The sequence below is a fragment of the Neofelis nebulosa genome, chromosome 4, assembly GCF_028018385.1.
Source record: "Neofelis nebulosa isolate mNeoNeb1 chromosome 4, mNeoNeb1.pri, whole genome shotgun sequence".
Lineage (NCBI taxonomy): Eukaryota > Metazoa > Chordata > Mammalia > Carnivora > Felidae > Neofelis > Neofelis nebulosa.
In genome coordinates, this window is record NC_080785.1 from 12,725,707 (window position 1) to 12,741,086 (window position 15,380).

The following is a 15,380-nucleotide window of genomic DNA, read 5'->3' on the forward strand; positions in this document are numbered from 1 at the left end:
CTGGTTTTCCCTGGTTTCCGCCCCTCTGCAAGATGTCGTCACTGTGGGGACCCACCCTCCCCACCCCCCAACCCAGCAAGAAGCAGCAGCCCCCTTTCAGCCTCAGGCCTGCCTGTGGCTCTGTCACTCAGAGGCCACAACTTTCATCCGGGAATGGGATCCTGCAATACTCAGACCCTTTGGCCCAACTCGAACCGCTAGGGTGGTCTGGAGGGGAAGTGACCTTGAGCTACACTGCAGGGATGGGGTGGAGGACAGGGGCGTGTAGGGGTCCCTAGGTAGAGACAAAATAACAGCTGAGAGCTCCAGCATATTTTCAAGTGGGTTTGGACATGGGAGGGCTCCTGTGTGCATCAGCCCCCCTTCCTGTGGACTTCAGATGTCAGGTTAGGAAAAGGGAGTTGGGGACATGGAAGTGAATAGTCAGATGCATAAAGTTGCAGGAACACTCAAATGCAGTCATGGACATAGCCTTCTCCTTTTTATCCCTGAGGGGCAGACACATTTAAGTTGCTGGTAGATGTTTTACTTTCCTACACAGGAAGACCTTGAAATTCAACCTCCAGTTGAGTGGCCTGGATCTTATTTCACTCAATGGTGTTTCCTTTTATTGCCTTTCAAACTGTGAAGTTTCAAACTATTAAAATCTGGAAGAAAAAAAAAAAAGACAAACTTCACTCCTTAACGATGACACACTTCCGTGGAAAAATAAACGCAGAATCCAAAGAGAAATGACAATATGGGGAGAACATTTGCAATCTTCCTCATGAGGGCTAATCTCCCCAGTATATAATGAACTCCTAGAAATCAGTAAGAAAATAATCCAGCAGCACAATAAAAATGGCAAAGAACAGATGGTTCAGAGAAAAAGTACTGCAAATGGTGCTTCACCGTAGGAAAAAAATCTTGCAAAGAAAAAGCTGCATTGAAATATCTTTGTTCACCAATGTGACTGACAAAATTGAATTAGGGAAGACATTCTATTAGCTTGTGTGTCGTGGGATATGCATTTCTACACGTAAAAGGATACCCATCTAAGTGGGGACCAATTTAGAAATATCTATGAAAGCTACAAATGCATTTACTTTTTCACCTGGAAATCTCACATCTGGGCATTTATCCTGTAGTGATTCTTGCAGACAAATAAAAAATGTTTGTAAAATATTTGCGTTATCTGGGGGTAGCAAAGAGATTGGGGAAAGTCCAGTGCCCATCAGGAAGGGACTGGATAAGTGATCTGTGATACATCCACAAAATGGAATATTGCTCGATGCTAAAAAAAAAAAAATACAAATGTTTCATGATACTACAGAAAGCTCTCTAAGATATATTGTTAAGTGGAAAAAAAGCAAGCTGCAGATTAGCATTGCTGTACATTGCCTTTTGTCCGGCAAAGGAGGGGAATAAGAACTGCTTGCTTTGTTCTGCATAAAGATACACGGCAATGATACAAAAGAAACTGATCAAAGTAACTGCCTACTAAGAATGACGGGAGGAGACAGAAACAAGGTAGAAGTAAAAAGCAACATTTTTCAGTCTCAACTTTATTGTATTGTTTCAGTTTTTGAGCCAGGTGGCTATATGATCTATTTAAAATAAAACTTTAAAAATTTAAAGAAAATACAAAGAAAACATTGCTTTAGGTAATATTTTGAAATGTGCTACTTAAAAAAGAAACCTACTTGTGTAATTTACAAACTCATTATTTTTTCCAAAGAAGATCAGTTTACCTAAGAAGATATGTTATGGTCCTGACTTGACATACTGGGTCCCCAATCACTCAGGAAGTTTGTGAAAAATGCATATTTCTCAGTAGTCCTTGGGATACGTTGTGTTAAAAATCTCTAGTATTGGAGTTATTATGTATTTAAATAAACAATCAAGCACAAAATTACCCTGGGTATTTCCATTTCAGCATGGCGCTTGGGATGCACGTCTTGTCCCCTGACCAGGAAAAGCACAGGCGCGAGCCATGAAGAATGTCAGAGTGCTATCTGGTGGTGTCACAAGCTGGGTACAATAGTGTGGCTCTTAGAATTTAGGGAAAAAAGGGGCGCCTGGGTGGCGCAGTCGGTTAAGCGTCCGACTTCAGCCAGGTCACGATCTCGCGGTCTGTGAGTTCGAGCCCCGCGTCAGGCTCTGGGCTGATGGCTCGGAGCCTGGAGCCTGTTTCCGATTCTGTGTCTCCCTCTCTCTCTCTGCCTCTCCCCCATTCATGCTCTGTCTCTCTCTGTCCCAAAAATAAATAAATAAAAAAAAGCGTTGAAAAAAAAAAGAATTTAGGGAAAAAAGGAAAAGACAGTCTGTACTTTTTACTCACGAACAGTGCTGGATCTCACAACACTCTGCCAATAACCTGAATAAAAGGTCACGGATGGCCTTTATTGAGTGGAAAGTGGCAAGCTTCCTTCTTTATTCCTTTCCCACACTGAGGATCTCTTTCGTCGATGTAATGATTTATTTTGATCTGTTTCCATTTTCCTGCCTTATTGCGTATCAGTAATATACCCTCTAGGTAAGTTTCCTTTCGGCCATTTAGCTGGGGACTCTCCACCAGGCCGGCCTTACAAAGAATACCACTCTGCCTACTTCCAATCCTGATGGAGTTTGCCCCCCGTTTGCTACTCAGTCATGCTGTCAATGTGCGTAAATGCCCGTGAAGCTTTTTTTTAAAGGCTTATTTATTATTTTTGAGAGAATAAGAGACAGTGTGAGCCAGTGGGGAAGGAACAGAGAGAGAGGGAGACAGGGAATCTTAAGCGGGCTCCGCTCTGTCAGTGCAAATCCTGACGCAGAGTTTGATCTCACAAACCATAAGAAGCGACCTGAGCTGAAATCAAGAGTCCAACACTTGCTTAACCGACTGAGTCGCCAAGGTGTCCCAAAGCTTCCCCCCCGCTGTGAGAGGAGTTTAGCTGGTTAGGCAGGTGTCCAGTGGGGTCATTCATCATCTTGGGCAGCAGGGGGCAGCCTGTCCTTATTTATTTTAGACGGAAGTCCTTGCCATCTCAGCGTGGCCACTTGAGGGCGTGAGAAGAATGTAGTTAGTGCTGGAGGGGACCCACCCCCCAACCCCCCTCCCACCCCACCCCCCGCCCCAGCGGGAAACTGGGTTACCTGCCTGCCTTTCTCAAGGCTGAGGTGTGGGAAGCAGATAAACAAATTGCATCTCACATGTGTGTAATTCTTGAAACTTTTCAAGTGAGTTCTAGATTCATCTAAACCCCAAATGTGTCTCCTGATTTCCTCAGATGAAACTGAAATCTGAAGAGGTTAAATTAGTCGCCCCAAGTCATACATAATGAAGTGACAGCTGGCACTGACACCCAGCCCTCCCTAAGTTCTAGGGCTCTGCTGGGGCCACTGCAGGGCACTGAGGCCTCCACCCCTCAAGGAAGCCCCCCTCCTGGAGCCAGACTGCCCGGACTCCCACCCACCCCAGGCCCTCTTATGTCTGTGAGGCCCTGGGCCGGTTACCAAGCCCCTTTAACAATAATACCACCTACCTTATGGAGTTCTTGAGAGATCTGAATCAGATAATACACATAAAGCTTTATTATGGTGGCTGAATATAGTCAGCAAACACGTTAGGGACTACTGCTTTCACGGAGAGCACTGACCTAGGGATACCTTTGTTGCATTGGTTCTCACGCTTTAGCATGCGTCACAAGGATTTGGAAGTCTTGTAAAAATGCAAGAGGCCAAGCTCCATTGCAGAATTTCTGACTCAGGAGGTGGGGGAGGGGCGCCAGAATTTGTAGGTCTCCTAAATTCCCAGGGGATGCTGGTGCCGCCGGTCCCCCAGTCTGCACTTGGAGAACCATTGTTCTGGAAGGCGCTTTCTTTCTTCTGTACATTTCCCTCCAGTCCTAGCTCATACTTGAGTCATTCAACCACTGGGTGCCTATTCTATTATAGATGTTGTGTAATCACTAAATGTGCCAAGATGAGTAAGGCAAGATTACTTGCCTAAGGAGCTCACCGTTGAAGGCCAAGTAGATACAACCACAATTACTAGGCAGCAGGAGCAGGACTGACCTCTGTAAGCATGCGGCAGGAGGAGGAGGAGGACTCCTCGCTCAGACCACAGGGCCAACGGGGCCAACACAGGGCTGGGGGGGGGGGGGGCGGGGGGAAGGATCCCGGAGCAGGAGGCGTCAGAAACGACTTTCCTAAAGAAGGTGAAGGGGCAGGTGGGAAGGCATCGAGCCAGCTGGACCAGTAACACGCAGAGCTAGAGGTGAGAGGTCCGTGGCGTGTCGGAGGAGCCACCAGGATCTCTGAGCACAGGAGCAGAGACAGAGAGGAGAGGAGAGGAGTGGAGAGAGACCGAGGATGGAAATACAGGCAGGGCAGAGAAGGAAGACCCTCCCATCTGCAGGGTAAAGAGCTCAGGGTGTATTTTAGAAGCTGTGGGAGGTCGGGAGCCGATGTCACATGCAGGACCTCTGTGACTGCAGTGCTGGGAGATGGTCAGGGACCAGAGCCCCCGTGAAGTGCAGGGAGGCAGAGAATGGCCCGCAAGTCTGTGAAAGAGCAGAGCCCACGGCCAGGTAGCATCTCAGACCCCAGCAGCAGCAGGAGAGACAGTGAGGTGGGTAGAGAGAGCACAGGCTTCGGGGCCAGGCTAACGAGGAGCCCAAGTCCAGATTTACTATCTGTTGGAGGATGGACCTGATAAGCCAACAACCTTCTCTGAGCCTTTGCTTTCTTGTCTGTACCACTGGAATAGTAACCACTTCAGAGTCAAGAAGGGACCAGATATAAAAATGTCTGTAACGTGCCCAGTGTGGTAGACACATGTGGGTCTCATTACATGGGATGAGTAAGAGGCAGATTTCTGCAGAGTGTGGGGGCTGTTGTCTCCCTTAGACACACAGGAGCATGTTGTGGGGGAGGGTCCAGTGTGGCCTTCTGCTGCCGGGAGGCAGTACGACCTGGGCTAGAAAGAGTATGTGCACAGGGGGCTCAGCAAAAGCCAAGGAGATTGGCGCAAGGGTCTCTGAGGTGATTAGCTCTGGGTCCCAGTGAAAGGAGGTAGTGAGACCCTGCAAACTATGACCTGTGTGGCCCCACACGAGCCCTGCAGTCCAGACCCGGGGGAGTCCCAAGATCAAGGAAACTCTTTAGCACAGCCTTCTGCAAGGTATTGTTCTCTAGTAAATAGCCCCCCATTGCCCCCTACTTATTAGTTTTTAGATTCCTTCTCTTCACATGCTGCGAAACCAGTATTCCATGGAACATATCTCGGGAGCTGGGGCATTCTGTTTGTCTCTAAGGGGTAGAGCCCTGTCTGGCCTCAGATGGGAGGATGTCCACAGAGCGAGGGGGCAGGAAGGAGCAGGTACAGACACAGGCAGTTGTGAGAGGCTCACTTTATTAGAATAGGGATGGCAGGGGGTCTGGGGGCTTTAGCTGTTGGCTGCTATCGTCTCCTTAATCCAGTCTGTAAAGTTGCACACCTTGGTGTAGACGCCAGGCTTGTTCTTCTGGGCACAGCCATAGCCCCAGGAGACGATGCCCTGGAGCTCTCCTCTGCAGACCACAGGGCCACCAGAGTCACCCTGGGGAGGAGGCAGACGGGACAAGTGTTAGAAAGGAGAAAAGGGTAAATAGAGCCACACACAGTCTGAACCTTAAAAGACTGCGTTCTGGTCAGATCTGTGGTTCTGCACCCCTCCCATGGTGGCCCGTTCTCTGTTCTCACTCGAAGATGACTGTCACACAGACAAGCCTTCCTCGCTTCTTTACGAGTCCACTGCACGGAGCCCTCCTCCACCAACCCCACAGCCCTGGCCGGGTGTTCCAATCCTGCTGCTGGGCAGGAGTCTCAGCGTGGGAAGGGGTCGAGTCACCTGGCAGGAGTCCTTGCCTCCCTCGAGGAAGCCAGCGCAAACCATGTTCTCCGTGATCTGCCCGGGGTAGGCGGCTTTACACTGGGCCTGGCTCAGCAGCGGGGCGTCCAGGCACTGTAGCAGCTCGGGGTAGTTGGCTTTGAGGAGCAGGAAGAGATCAAGGAAAGGAAAAACGGGAGTCAGGCCAGGAGAGGGGACAGCCATCCAGTGCTGAACACGGAGGGCGGCCAGGAGAGGACTCCAGGCACGTAAGCCCCAGTGAGGGACAATGGGGTTCGGTTCCCAGAATGATCACTGCTGACCCCCTCCCTGGATGTGACAGTAGAAAGGGCTATATTTGTCCTATATTTCAATTCTAGGGAGTCAACTCCTTAAAGCTTTGCCTCTTTCTAGCACCCAGCCCCGAGCTCGGAGTATAGAGGGGTTCAAGCTCAGGGGCATGCTTGGTTCTGGGAAATGCGGGGAAGTCGGAGGGTGAAGCAGTGGGGGTCCCACTCACTGCCAGAGCTCAGGGTGTTGCCCCAGCCGGAGATGAGGCACTGGGTGCCGGCGGGGGCACAGGCGGAGGGCAGCGATATGGTGGACACCCGGGCAGTGAGGGCTGCAGGTGAGGAGAGCTTGATAAGCATGATGTCATAGTCCAGAGTCCAGCTGTTATATCTGGGGTGGCGGATGACCTTGGCCGAGTTGATGAACTGCTCATCCCCCTCCAGGACGTCGATGTTGTGCTCTCCGAGCCTCACTTGGATGTGACTGTTGGGAAGAGAAGCGTGGGGAAACCCTCTTGTCCATATGCCCACTTTTCCCCAGGGTTCTCCAGGTTCCTGCTCATGGGTAGGACTGTAGCAATATCACCAGGCAGGAGAGGGGTGGTGGGTCAGTGCAGGTGTGAGACCAAGAACTTTCTGCTTGAGAGGTGGGTGGTCATGGAGCAGGGATGAGGCGAAGGGACCCAGTGGGGACTGCTCCTCAGCCTGCTTTCCCCAACAAACCCCCATGCACCTGGCACCACAGGCACAAATGACCTGCTAGAAGCTTCCCATGCATCCCTCAGCCTCTGTCATTTCGCTACCTACACGCAGCAACCTTATTCCCTCCCTTCTCGGTCTGGTAAGTGCCATCGTCCTGTATGAGCTCACCCAGTGGTTCTCAAACTGTTGCCCTGGGACCTGCAGCCTCAGCATCACCTGGAAACTTACTAGAAGTACAGAGGGTTGGTCCCTGCCCCTGCCACCACCCCCGGATCTGCTGAATCAGAAGCTCTGGTGTGGGACCCAGCGGTCCATGGTTTAGCAAGCCTTTCAGGTGATTCTGATGGAGAACCCTTGGTCCAGGCAGTGATCCTCAGCTCTGCCACAGGGTAGAGTCACCAGAGGTGGAGAGCATTAAAAACTCACCAGTGTTCAAACCCCTCTTCCTGAAAATTCTGAGTTAAGTGCCCTGGGATGGGACCCAGGCGTCACTATTTTTTGAACAGATCTTAGGTGGTTTCAATGGGTAGTCAACTGGCAGAGGAGACTCGTGCAAGGTCCTTGCTGCTTTCCCATTGGACCTCACCACCCCCAAAAGAGTCCCTCCCTACTTTTCTGACCCATAGCCTTTGCTGTGTCATCCATTTGCTTTGGATGGGAGAGGCTTTCTATCCAGTGCCCCTCTTTGCCCCCTCACTTCTGTGAGTGGGTGGCTGGTGACAACCTTGCCTCTCCATCCACCCATCTTCTCCAACCTCCGCACTCCCGGGCTGACCCAGCACCTGAGAGGGCTCTGGGTGTGGGGGACCCAGCACTTACGACTTGTAGCAGTGAGCCGCAGACACCACCCACTGGTCACTGATGAGGGAGCCGCCGCAGAAGTGGTAGCCCGAGTTCAGGGACACCTGGTAGGGGATGGAGTTCTCCTCACAGGTATAGCCCCCAACGATCTTGTCATCGTCGTCAGTGGGGAAAGCAACTTGAACGGAGAAAGGAAGGGAAAAGCCAATTCAGCGGATGTGGGCAGGGGGAGCCTGGAGCCCTGTGGTTGGATCATGCTAATCAGGAGTCCTCAACAGGCACAGAGATGACAGACTGGCAGGAAGGGAGTGTTACACCCCCAGTAGGTGCCCGAGTGCGTAGCTCTCTCCTGAGCCTCTCCGTGTGTCTGCAGGGCACATAGCCCGGTGCCTGCTGGGGCTCAGGCCCAGACCTCTGCCGGGGGCACCGGGCAAGAACACAGGACATGCCTCACACTGCACTCGGTGTGACACAGGTCTGAATGTGTTTTTCTCATCCACTGAATGCTTCTCATCCATCATTGCTCTACTCCTCACGGCTGTTTGAGCCCCAGATTGTCAGGATGGATTGGCCTAGAGAGGAAAATCTGGCTAAGTAGCCCTGGCTGTACCCAGCTTTTCCCATAGCTAAAAATCTACAGGAGCCCCCAGGCCCATTAGGCAGGACAAAGGTAGACCAGCTGTTATTGCCTAATAGAACAGTGATTCCCAACCTTGGCTACACACTTGGGAATCCTAAAGTCTTTTAGGAAATTAAAAAATTCAATACACAGGGGCTACTGGGTGACTCAGTCACGTAAGTGTCTGATTCTTGATCTCGGCTCAGGTCATGATCTCACAGTTGTGGGATCGAGCCCCGCAGAGGGCTCTGTGCTCACAGCGCAGAGCCTGCTTGGGGTTCTCTCTCTCCCTCTGTCTCTGCCCCTTCCCTGCTCACTCTTGCTCTCTTGCTTGCTCTCAAAGATAAATACACAAACTTAAAAAAATAAAAAAAAAAAAATTCAATGCACAGGCCACACACCAGGCCAACTAAACCAGAATTTCTAAGGATAGGACTCTGGCATGAGTATTCTTTCAACTTCTCTAGGCATACCTGAGGTTGAGGACAGCTCTAGGGGAGCTATCCCAGAGTTGCCAGAATTAAGCCTCAAGACCCCCGGTTCCTTTCATGGATGACTGGCACCTGGTCTCCCTTTCCAGCCCCTCCCAACAAAGTCCTAAATGGGTCGATGATGGGGTTGGGAGTGAGGTCAGCACAAGGTGGGAGAGTCTTACAGAGAGCCCAAGAATGAGGAGGAGGGCTCCCTGGCAGGGGAGAGAGACTTTCAGAACCCAGGTAAACACAGAAGAGCGGCAAAGGTAGAGCAGGTGTCTCTGCCAGGAGAGGGGCGAGGGGGGCCCGAAGCCACGCATGGGACTCACCAGCAGCTCCCACGAAAGCAAGGATCAGGAGTGGAGTCATGGTAGCAGAAGTAGAACTGAGTGAGTAGTGGGGATGCTTTTATACCTCCCCAAACGAGGGCGAGGGGTGTGTGTGAGGGTGGAGGGTCACCGCTCCTCCCGGGACAAACACACCTGTAACTTTCCCTTCCCGGGGCCTTGCCTCAGCTCTGTGTTTGGCCATCTGTGGATTCGTGACCCACCGGTGATAAGAAAACTTACCTTGTGAGGGCAGAGAGGAAGAGCAGGTGACTCCTGGGAGGGTTCTGGGGTGAGGGGAAGAAGCCAAACCCCCATATGTCACAGCTGGACCTTCTTAAGCTGAGATGAGAGGAGGAGGAAGAATGGCCTGGGCCCTCTGACCTCATGGAGATTTATTGAACTTACTCTAAGCAAGATCTGATATTGGAAGCAAACTTGGCTGCTGGTAACCTGAAGCCCCCACAAGGGGAGAGAAGTCTTGTCTAAGTCTTGTATCTGTAAGCATGAACACCCTTCTCCCAAGTGTAAACCACTGGGTAGGAAGGCCACACTCAAGGGAACCAGCATCCCAATGTCAAGAGCTGATGAGAAGGGAGAGGCAGAGTTTCTTGGGAATCTGGGCTTTCAGCTGGTTTTCCTTCCTACCTAGGCTTGTGGACAGGAGCGTTTGGAAGGAGAAATGAAGTAGGCATTTGCCTGATGTATTTGGAGGACAGAAGGCCAACACCATATCCCTCCTCCTCATCCCTATCACAATGCCGATCTTTCTCGTCACTCACACTGTCTTGGGTTTTCTCTAAGCAACCTCTTGGTTGCCCTGGGAAGCTGCTCCCGTGTGTGATGAAAACTTCCCCCACCTGCTGGGGGCTGGCAGCCTGAGGTCCAATTGTGTGCTCCAGATCAGATACTAAAAAGGGGTTGAAAGTGGTAAACGTGGGTTCTGATCAGAGAACCAGCAGTAGGTAGAGAGATTAGCACATAGTGAAGGGGTCGAGTATTTGATCATCGGGAACAACAAAGGAATGGGGGAATTCTGGAATTTTCTATTTTAGATGCAGTGAGACTATTGTACTGGCCTCAGCCCAGAGTTCTTTTTCCCAGGAATGACTTCAGTTTGGGACCTGCCACCACCCACCAAGACACAACCTTGTAACCTATTGAGGCATAACCTGACCAGAGGGGACTAGAGGTGGAGCCAGTGTCTGTGCTCAAGTGTAATTATGTGAACCAGGTGGAGAAGCCATCTGGTGAAGACACTTCTCCTTCTCAGCTCCTCTGAGCTCCAGGGTGGTGAAAAGCTGGAGCGGGCATAGTCCATGTTCAAATTCTCTGAAAGGTGGAAGTGAGGAAAGTTTCTGGCATTGGTGAGCAAGGTGAAAAAGGCCTAGAAGTCTGGTGGTGAGACAGGAAGTAGGCTGGGGGAATGGAGTAAATGGAAACTGGCAGAAGTTGGGGAAAACACTATCGTGGGACTCGTGGTGTTGGGAGTGGCCCATAGGACGTCTTCCGGTCCGGTGCCTGGCATGGCTGGAGACCAGATTCCCCACAACAGGGGAGCCACTGCTCAGAGCTCTGGCCTTGCCTATGGCACCCTCTCTCATCCTGATGGGCTCACACCTCTGGGGGAAGGTGCTATATTTGTACAGTGCCTGACAGCTTTTAACGAGCTTTCACACACAAACAGCAGTGGCATTCTGAGCTTCGTTTGTGTTGAGTTTCAGATTTGGCTTTCCACAAATGTTTTAGTTGTGAAATGTGCAGAAAGAAATTATTTCCATTTCTAGAGGAAGAGACTGAGAATCAGCAAGGTTCGGTGTTGCCCAAGAACGTACATCTGAAAATGGCAGAGCTGGCCTCAAGGCTACTGGAAGACGTGGAAAGCGTTGGAAGTCTGGGAATTGCTGCAGGTGCCATCTAAGGGAATGCCGATTTGGGATCGAGCCAGAGGCTCCCAGAGGACAAAACGTACCTCCTGATCCCTCCTGATGCTTGGCTCCCTGGCAGAAATAGAAGATTAATTAGTCCTCTACCTGGCACCCGGTCTCAGAGCCTTACCTTGCCACGTCCAAGGCATGGATGGCATATCTCTCTGTGCTCCTGGGTGGCTGCCCCCGGTTGTGGAACCTTGACAGTAGGGGCTTTCCCCGTAACGTCACCAAATATGCTATTTTATCCCTTTGTTGTGGGGTATTCGTAGGAAGCCCTGCTGTAGTGGATAAAGAGAGGAACACGTCCAGTGTTCCCTGGAGAGGTGGACTATGAAAAGGGGATCCTTGGTAGGAAACTGGGGAGCAGGGAGAACATTTCTGGATAGGTGTTTGTGGCTTTGACTCTGAAAGGGAACACCCAAGAGCTTGAGGACTTTCTGTGTTTAAAGCCTCAAGACTAGCTTTTTCCTGACATTTTGTGCTCTTCCTCAGAATAAACTATTACACCCACAACACAGCACGAAGTCAGTTTTCTTGAACGTAGCGGGAATCACCTTCTAGGCAGAGAAAATAGCTGTAAGTGACACTATTACCTCATGCTTTAGGCTCAGGCATGTAGGATGGATTCAGGTGCCCCTTTGCCCAAATTCAATATGGATAAGTCTGTGCAGCTCTTACACTCTTCATTCTGAGCATTTCTCTAAGACATTCTCCTAGTTCGTATTTCACGATTAGGGTATCAAACCACCGGCTTTTAATTACGGTAACAGTGAATAGTTTCCTTGTGCTTACTATCCCAAACATTGTCTCAGTCTTTCATGGACCTTTTTGCTTCACTTTATTATAACAACTACCCATGAGGTTGCCCATTTTGTAGATGATAAAATGAGCCATGTAGAGGTGGAGTAACTTGCTCAAGGTCACACAGCCAGTAAGTTGTAGAGATGGAATTTAAGCACAATAGTTGACTCTAGAACCCGCCTGCTCTATCATAGAATATTCGCTTCCCTTCTTCTTTATTTGATCCGCAGTGCAACCTCATGAGTTAGGCAACAGACACCGTTTTCTCCATTTTACCATAAAGAATCTAAAGCTCAGAGGTAAGTGACTTCTCCAGGGTCACCTGGCTGATGAATGTGGAGTTGACACCAGAGGCTTTCCCTACACAAGCTAAGTTATTTCCCATTGTGTTGCTACACACTGGGGTCTTTGGGACATCTCAGTGGTCTGAAAAGTAGATTTTGGTCAGATTCCAAGTCACTAGTTGTGTTTTTTTTTTTTTAACACTTTTCTCCCAAGCCCACCCCTACCCCCCACCAGGCTCAGGTATTTCTCCTTCGCTTGTAGTCAACTCCCCCTTCGGCCCAGTGTCCTTTACTGATCTCCAACCACATTGTCCAATTCTGAGCTGTCTTCTCTTTAAACTTCCAGCTTTTTTCTTCCTCCATTATTTTTTTCTAAACCACATATTTTCACCATGGCACAATTTCTCATCCGGTAAGAACTGCTTTCTTGAATATCTGAGCCTGGGAATCACTGACTCTTGATAGTGAAGGGGTCCACTTTGTGTGGCCCAGAAAAACATGAAGGCTGAGACCGAGGTGTCGAGGCGTAGGCTGGCCATAGCTGATTGGCTAAATGGAGGTATCCACCCTTTCTCTCCCCCTTGTCCTGCTCCCCACCTTGAAGCCAAGGAAGATCAAGTTTTGTGCCCAGAGCAAGGTTCCATTTGCATATTTTACCTATTCTTCAGGCTTCTTTAGAGGGGTAAGTGGGAAGTCTCTGGCAATTAAGGCTTTAACACTAGTTAATGAAAGACTGGTTCCTGTAATGTTACGGCCTTCCTGTTCACATTCCCACTCCTCCTTGTCTTGTCCCTGAGCCTATTAGAGCTGCTTAAGTGGCTCCAGCATCTGTTGGAGGGTAGTAAGCAGAAGAAAGGCAGGAGAGAGTCCAAAAGGAATAGGCATGTGGGCTGTTATTATTGTAGCAGTCATGACTTGTCCCATGATACTCAGATTTAATTAATGGCATGTGTATTTATCTTTCTAAATCAGATTAGATCCAGATTGAGCTCCACAAGCAAAGTTCAATGATAAGCCCAATCAGTCAGTTGGGCTCTGTCCACTCATTTGGATTATAAAAACTCTAGAATGTGTTGTCCATTTGGAAGGCAGCCGCTAATTTGTCCACTTCTTATTGGCCAACCTGCCCAGAGGATCTCCAAGGCTCAGCACGGAGTGCTCACTTCACACAGGCACCTGTACAGTTCCAATTTGAGGACAATCCACTTCACAGCCACTGTGTTTGAGCAGGTTCTGGGCTTAGATCTCTAGAACCCATCACATCTGTTCCCTTTCCCAGCCTTGGGAATGCAGCAGAGGGGACTGGCACGTTGTGGGGCCACCTTTCTCTTCAAACATAAAAGTCAAAACATCAGTTCGTCCCTGTTAGAACAATTCAGTTCATTTGCTTATGGGATTACATTGTCTAAGCTCTTTTTCTCCTGGGAAATCCATACTGCCTGGCAAAATTTCCTCTTTTCTTTTGAATCATATTTATTTACTCAATATATTCGTTTTCTAGGGCCACCAAAGCAAAATAACACAGACTAGGTGTCTTAAACAACAGAAATCTACTTTCTCACAGTTCTGGGAACTAAAAGTCTAAGATCAAGGTATCAGAAGGATTGGTTTCTCCTGAGGCCTCTCTCCTTGGCTTGTAGATGGCCTTCTCCTCACTGTGTCCTCATGTGGCCTTTCCTCTGTGGGTACAATCCTCGTGTCTCTTCTAGGATGTCCTAATCTCTTCTGATAAGGATACCAGCCAGATTGGATTAGAGCCATCCTCATGGCCCCATTTTTAAGTTAATTAGATCTTTAAAGACCGAATCTCCAAATATAATCACATTCTAAAATACCGGGGCTTAGGGCTGTACTTGTACGAATTTTGGAGCGCATTTCAGTCTGTAACACTCAGTAAATATTGGCTGAGTTCCTGTAGCATTCCTGCAGTTTTTCTAAGCTGTAAGGAAACAGCAATGAAGAAGATAGGAAATGTCCTTTCATGGCATTTATGTGTATTTCTGGGTGTGGCTACACATATGTGAGGAGGTATATTTATATCAGATTATGGTGCTTAGGTATTGTTAAAATAGGATAGAGTGGTAATAAATGTGAGCGACTTCTGGGTTCACAAGTGCTGTATTAGGTAAGGGGGTCAGGAAAGACCTCTTTGGGGGAGATGAGATTTGAACTTGAGACCTCACATAAGAAGGAGCCAGTCATGGGGTGCCTGGGTGACACAGTCTGGCTCTAGATCTTGGCTTGGGTCACGATCTCATGTTTCATAAGTTTCAGCCCCGCATCGGGCTCTGTGCTAAAGGTGCAGAGTCTGCTTGGGATTCTGTCTCTTCTTCTCTCTGAACCTTCCCTGATTGTGTGCTCGCACTCTCTCTCTCAAAATAAATAAATCAACTTTAGAAAAATAAAAAAGAAGGGGCCAATCATGTAAAGGAAGAGTAGGGAGGGCTTTCATTATTCCCTGCTGAGTCTATAACAGAAATAAATCAACACATACACCATTGCTTTTTAAATTAAACAACCCTGTCATCTAGCATATGATATTTACCTTGCCATTGGTTTTAATTGTAAAAATTGACCATCAACATATTGAAATGATCTTACAAAACTTAATGTAGATTTTTTGACATGAAATGGTATTTGTGGAATATTAAGAGAGTAAGTTATAAAGCAGTATGTGTTGTATGATCTAACTTTATTTAAATGAGTGAGTTTACGTTTTGCAAAAATATGCATGGATTTTGTGATTCAAACAGCTAAAAGAAAGAGAAACAATGGCAGTAATAAATGAAATGTTCCCAGCGAGGGCAATACCTAACCTTGAGGAAAGAATTACTAGTGGTAAAATTTCATATATTATAGTGAGAAAGAAATTTAGGCAGGACTAAATTAATTGTCTGTTTTGTCTCTATCAGGCATAGTGTTCTGTGTTTTATGTGGATGATTTCATCTCATTCTCAATTTCTATAATCATAAGCCCAGGGTCGTGGGATCAAGCCGTGTGTCCGGCTCTGCACTGAGTGTGGGGTCTGCTTAAGATTCTCTCTCTCTCTCTCTCTCTCTCTCTCTGCCCCTCTCCCCTCTTGCATGCTCTCTATCTCTAAAATTAAAGAAAACATAAATAAAAATAAAAATATACAAGGGCAAGATGCTTTCAAAAATGACCATTCATATTTGTAAAAGATCCAAGTAGAATTTCTAGAAACAAAAATATAATTTAACTAGACAAGGCCAACTGAAGAGTTAAATGGCTTATTGGAACTGAGGAGTGAATTAGTAAACTGGATGCTGGTTCCAAAGAAATGACCCAGAATGCACCACA

General features: G+C 48.5%; 1 protein-coding gene and 1 gene segment (V, D, J or C); both read right to left on the reverse strand.

Annotated features, from left to right (window-relative positions):
• Positions 1-15,380, reverse strand: part of LOC131508845 (T cell receptor beta variable 12-3-like) — a 140,116-nt gene that overhangs the window by 14,612 nt on the left and 110,124 nt on the right.
• LOC131508837 (anionic trypsin) lies at positions 5,361-9,178 on the reverse strand. Its single transcript, XM_058724029.1, has 5 exons — positions 9,049-9,178; positions 7,646-7,805; positions 6,355-6,608; positions 5,856-5,992; positions 5,361-5,564 (listed from the first exon to the last, which is right to left on the reverse strand). Exons 1-5 carry the CDS (start codon positions 9,086-9,088, stop codon positions 5,412-5,414), a joined length of 744 nt encoding a protein of 247 aa, XP_058580012.1. The 5' UTR covers positions 9,089-9,178; the 3' UTR covers positions 5,361-5,411.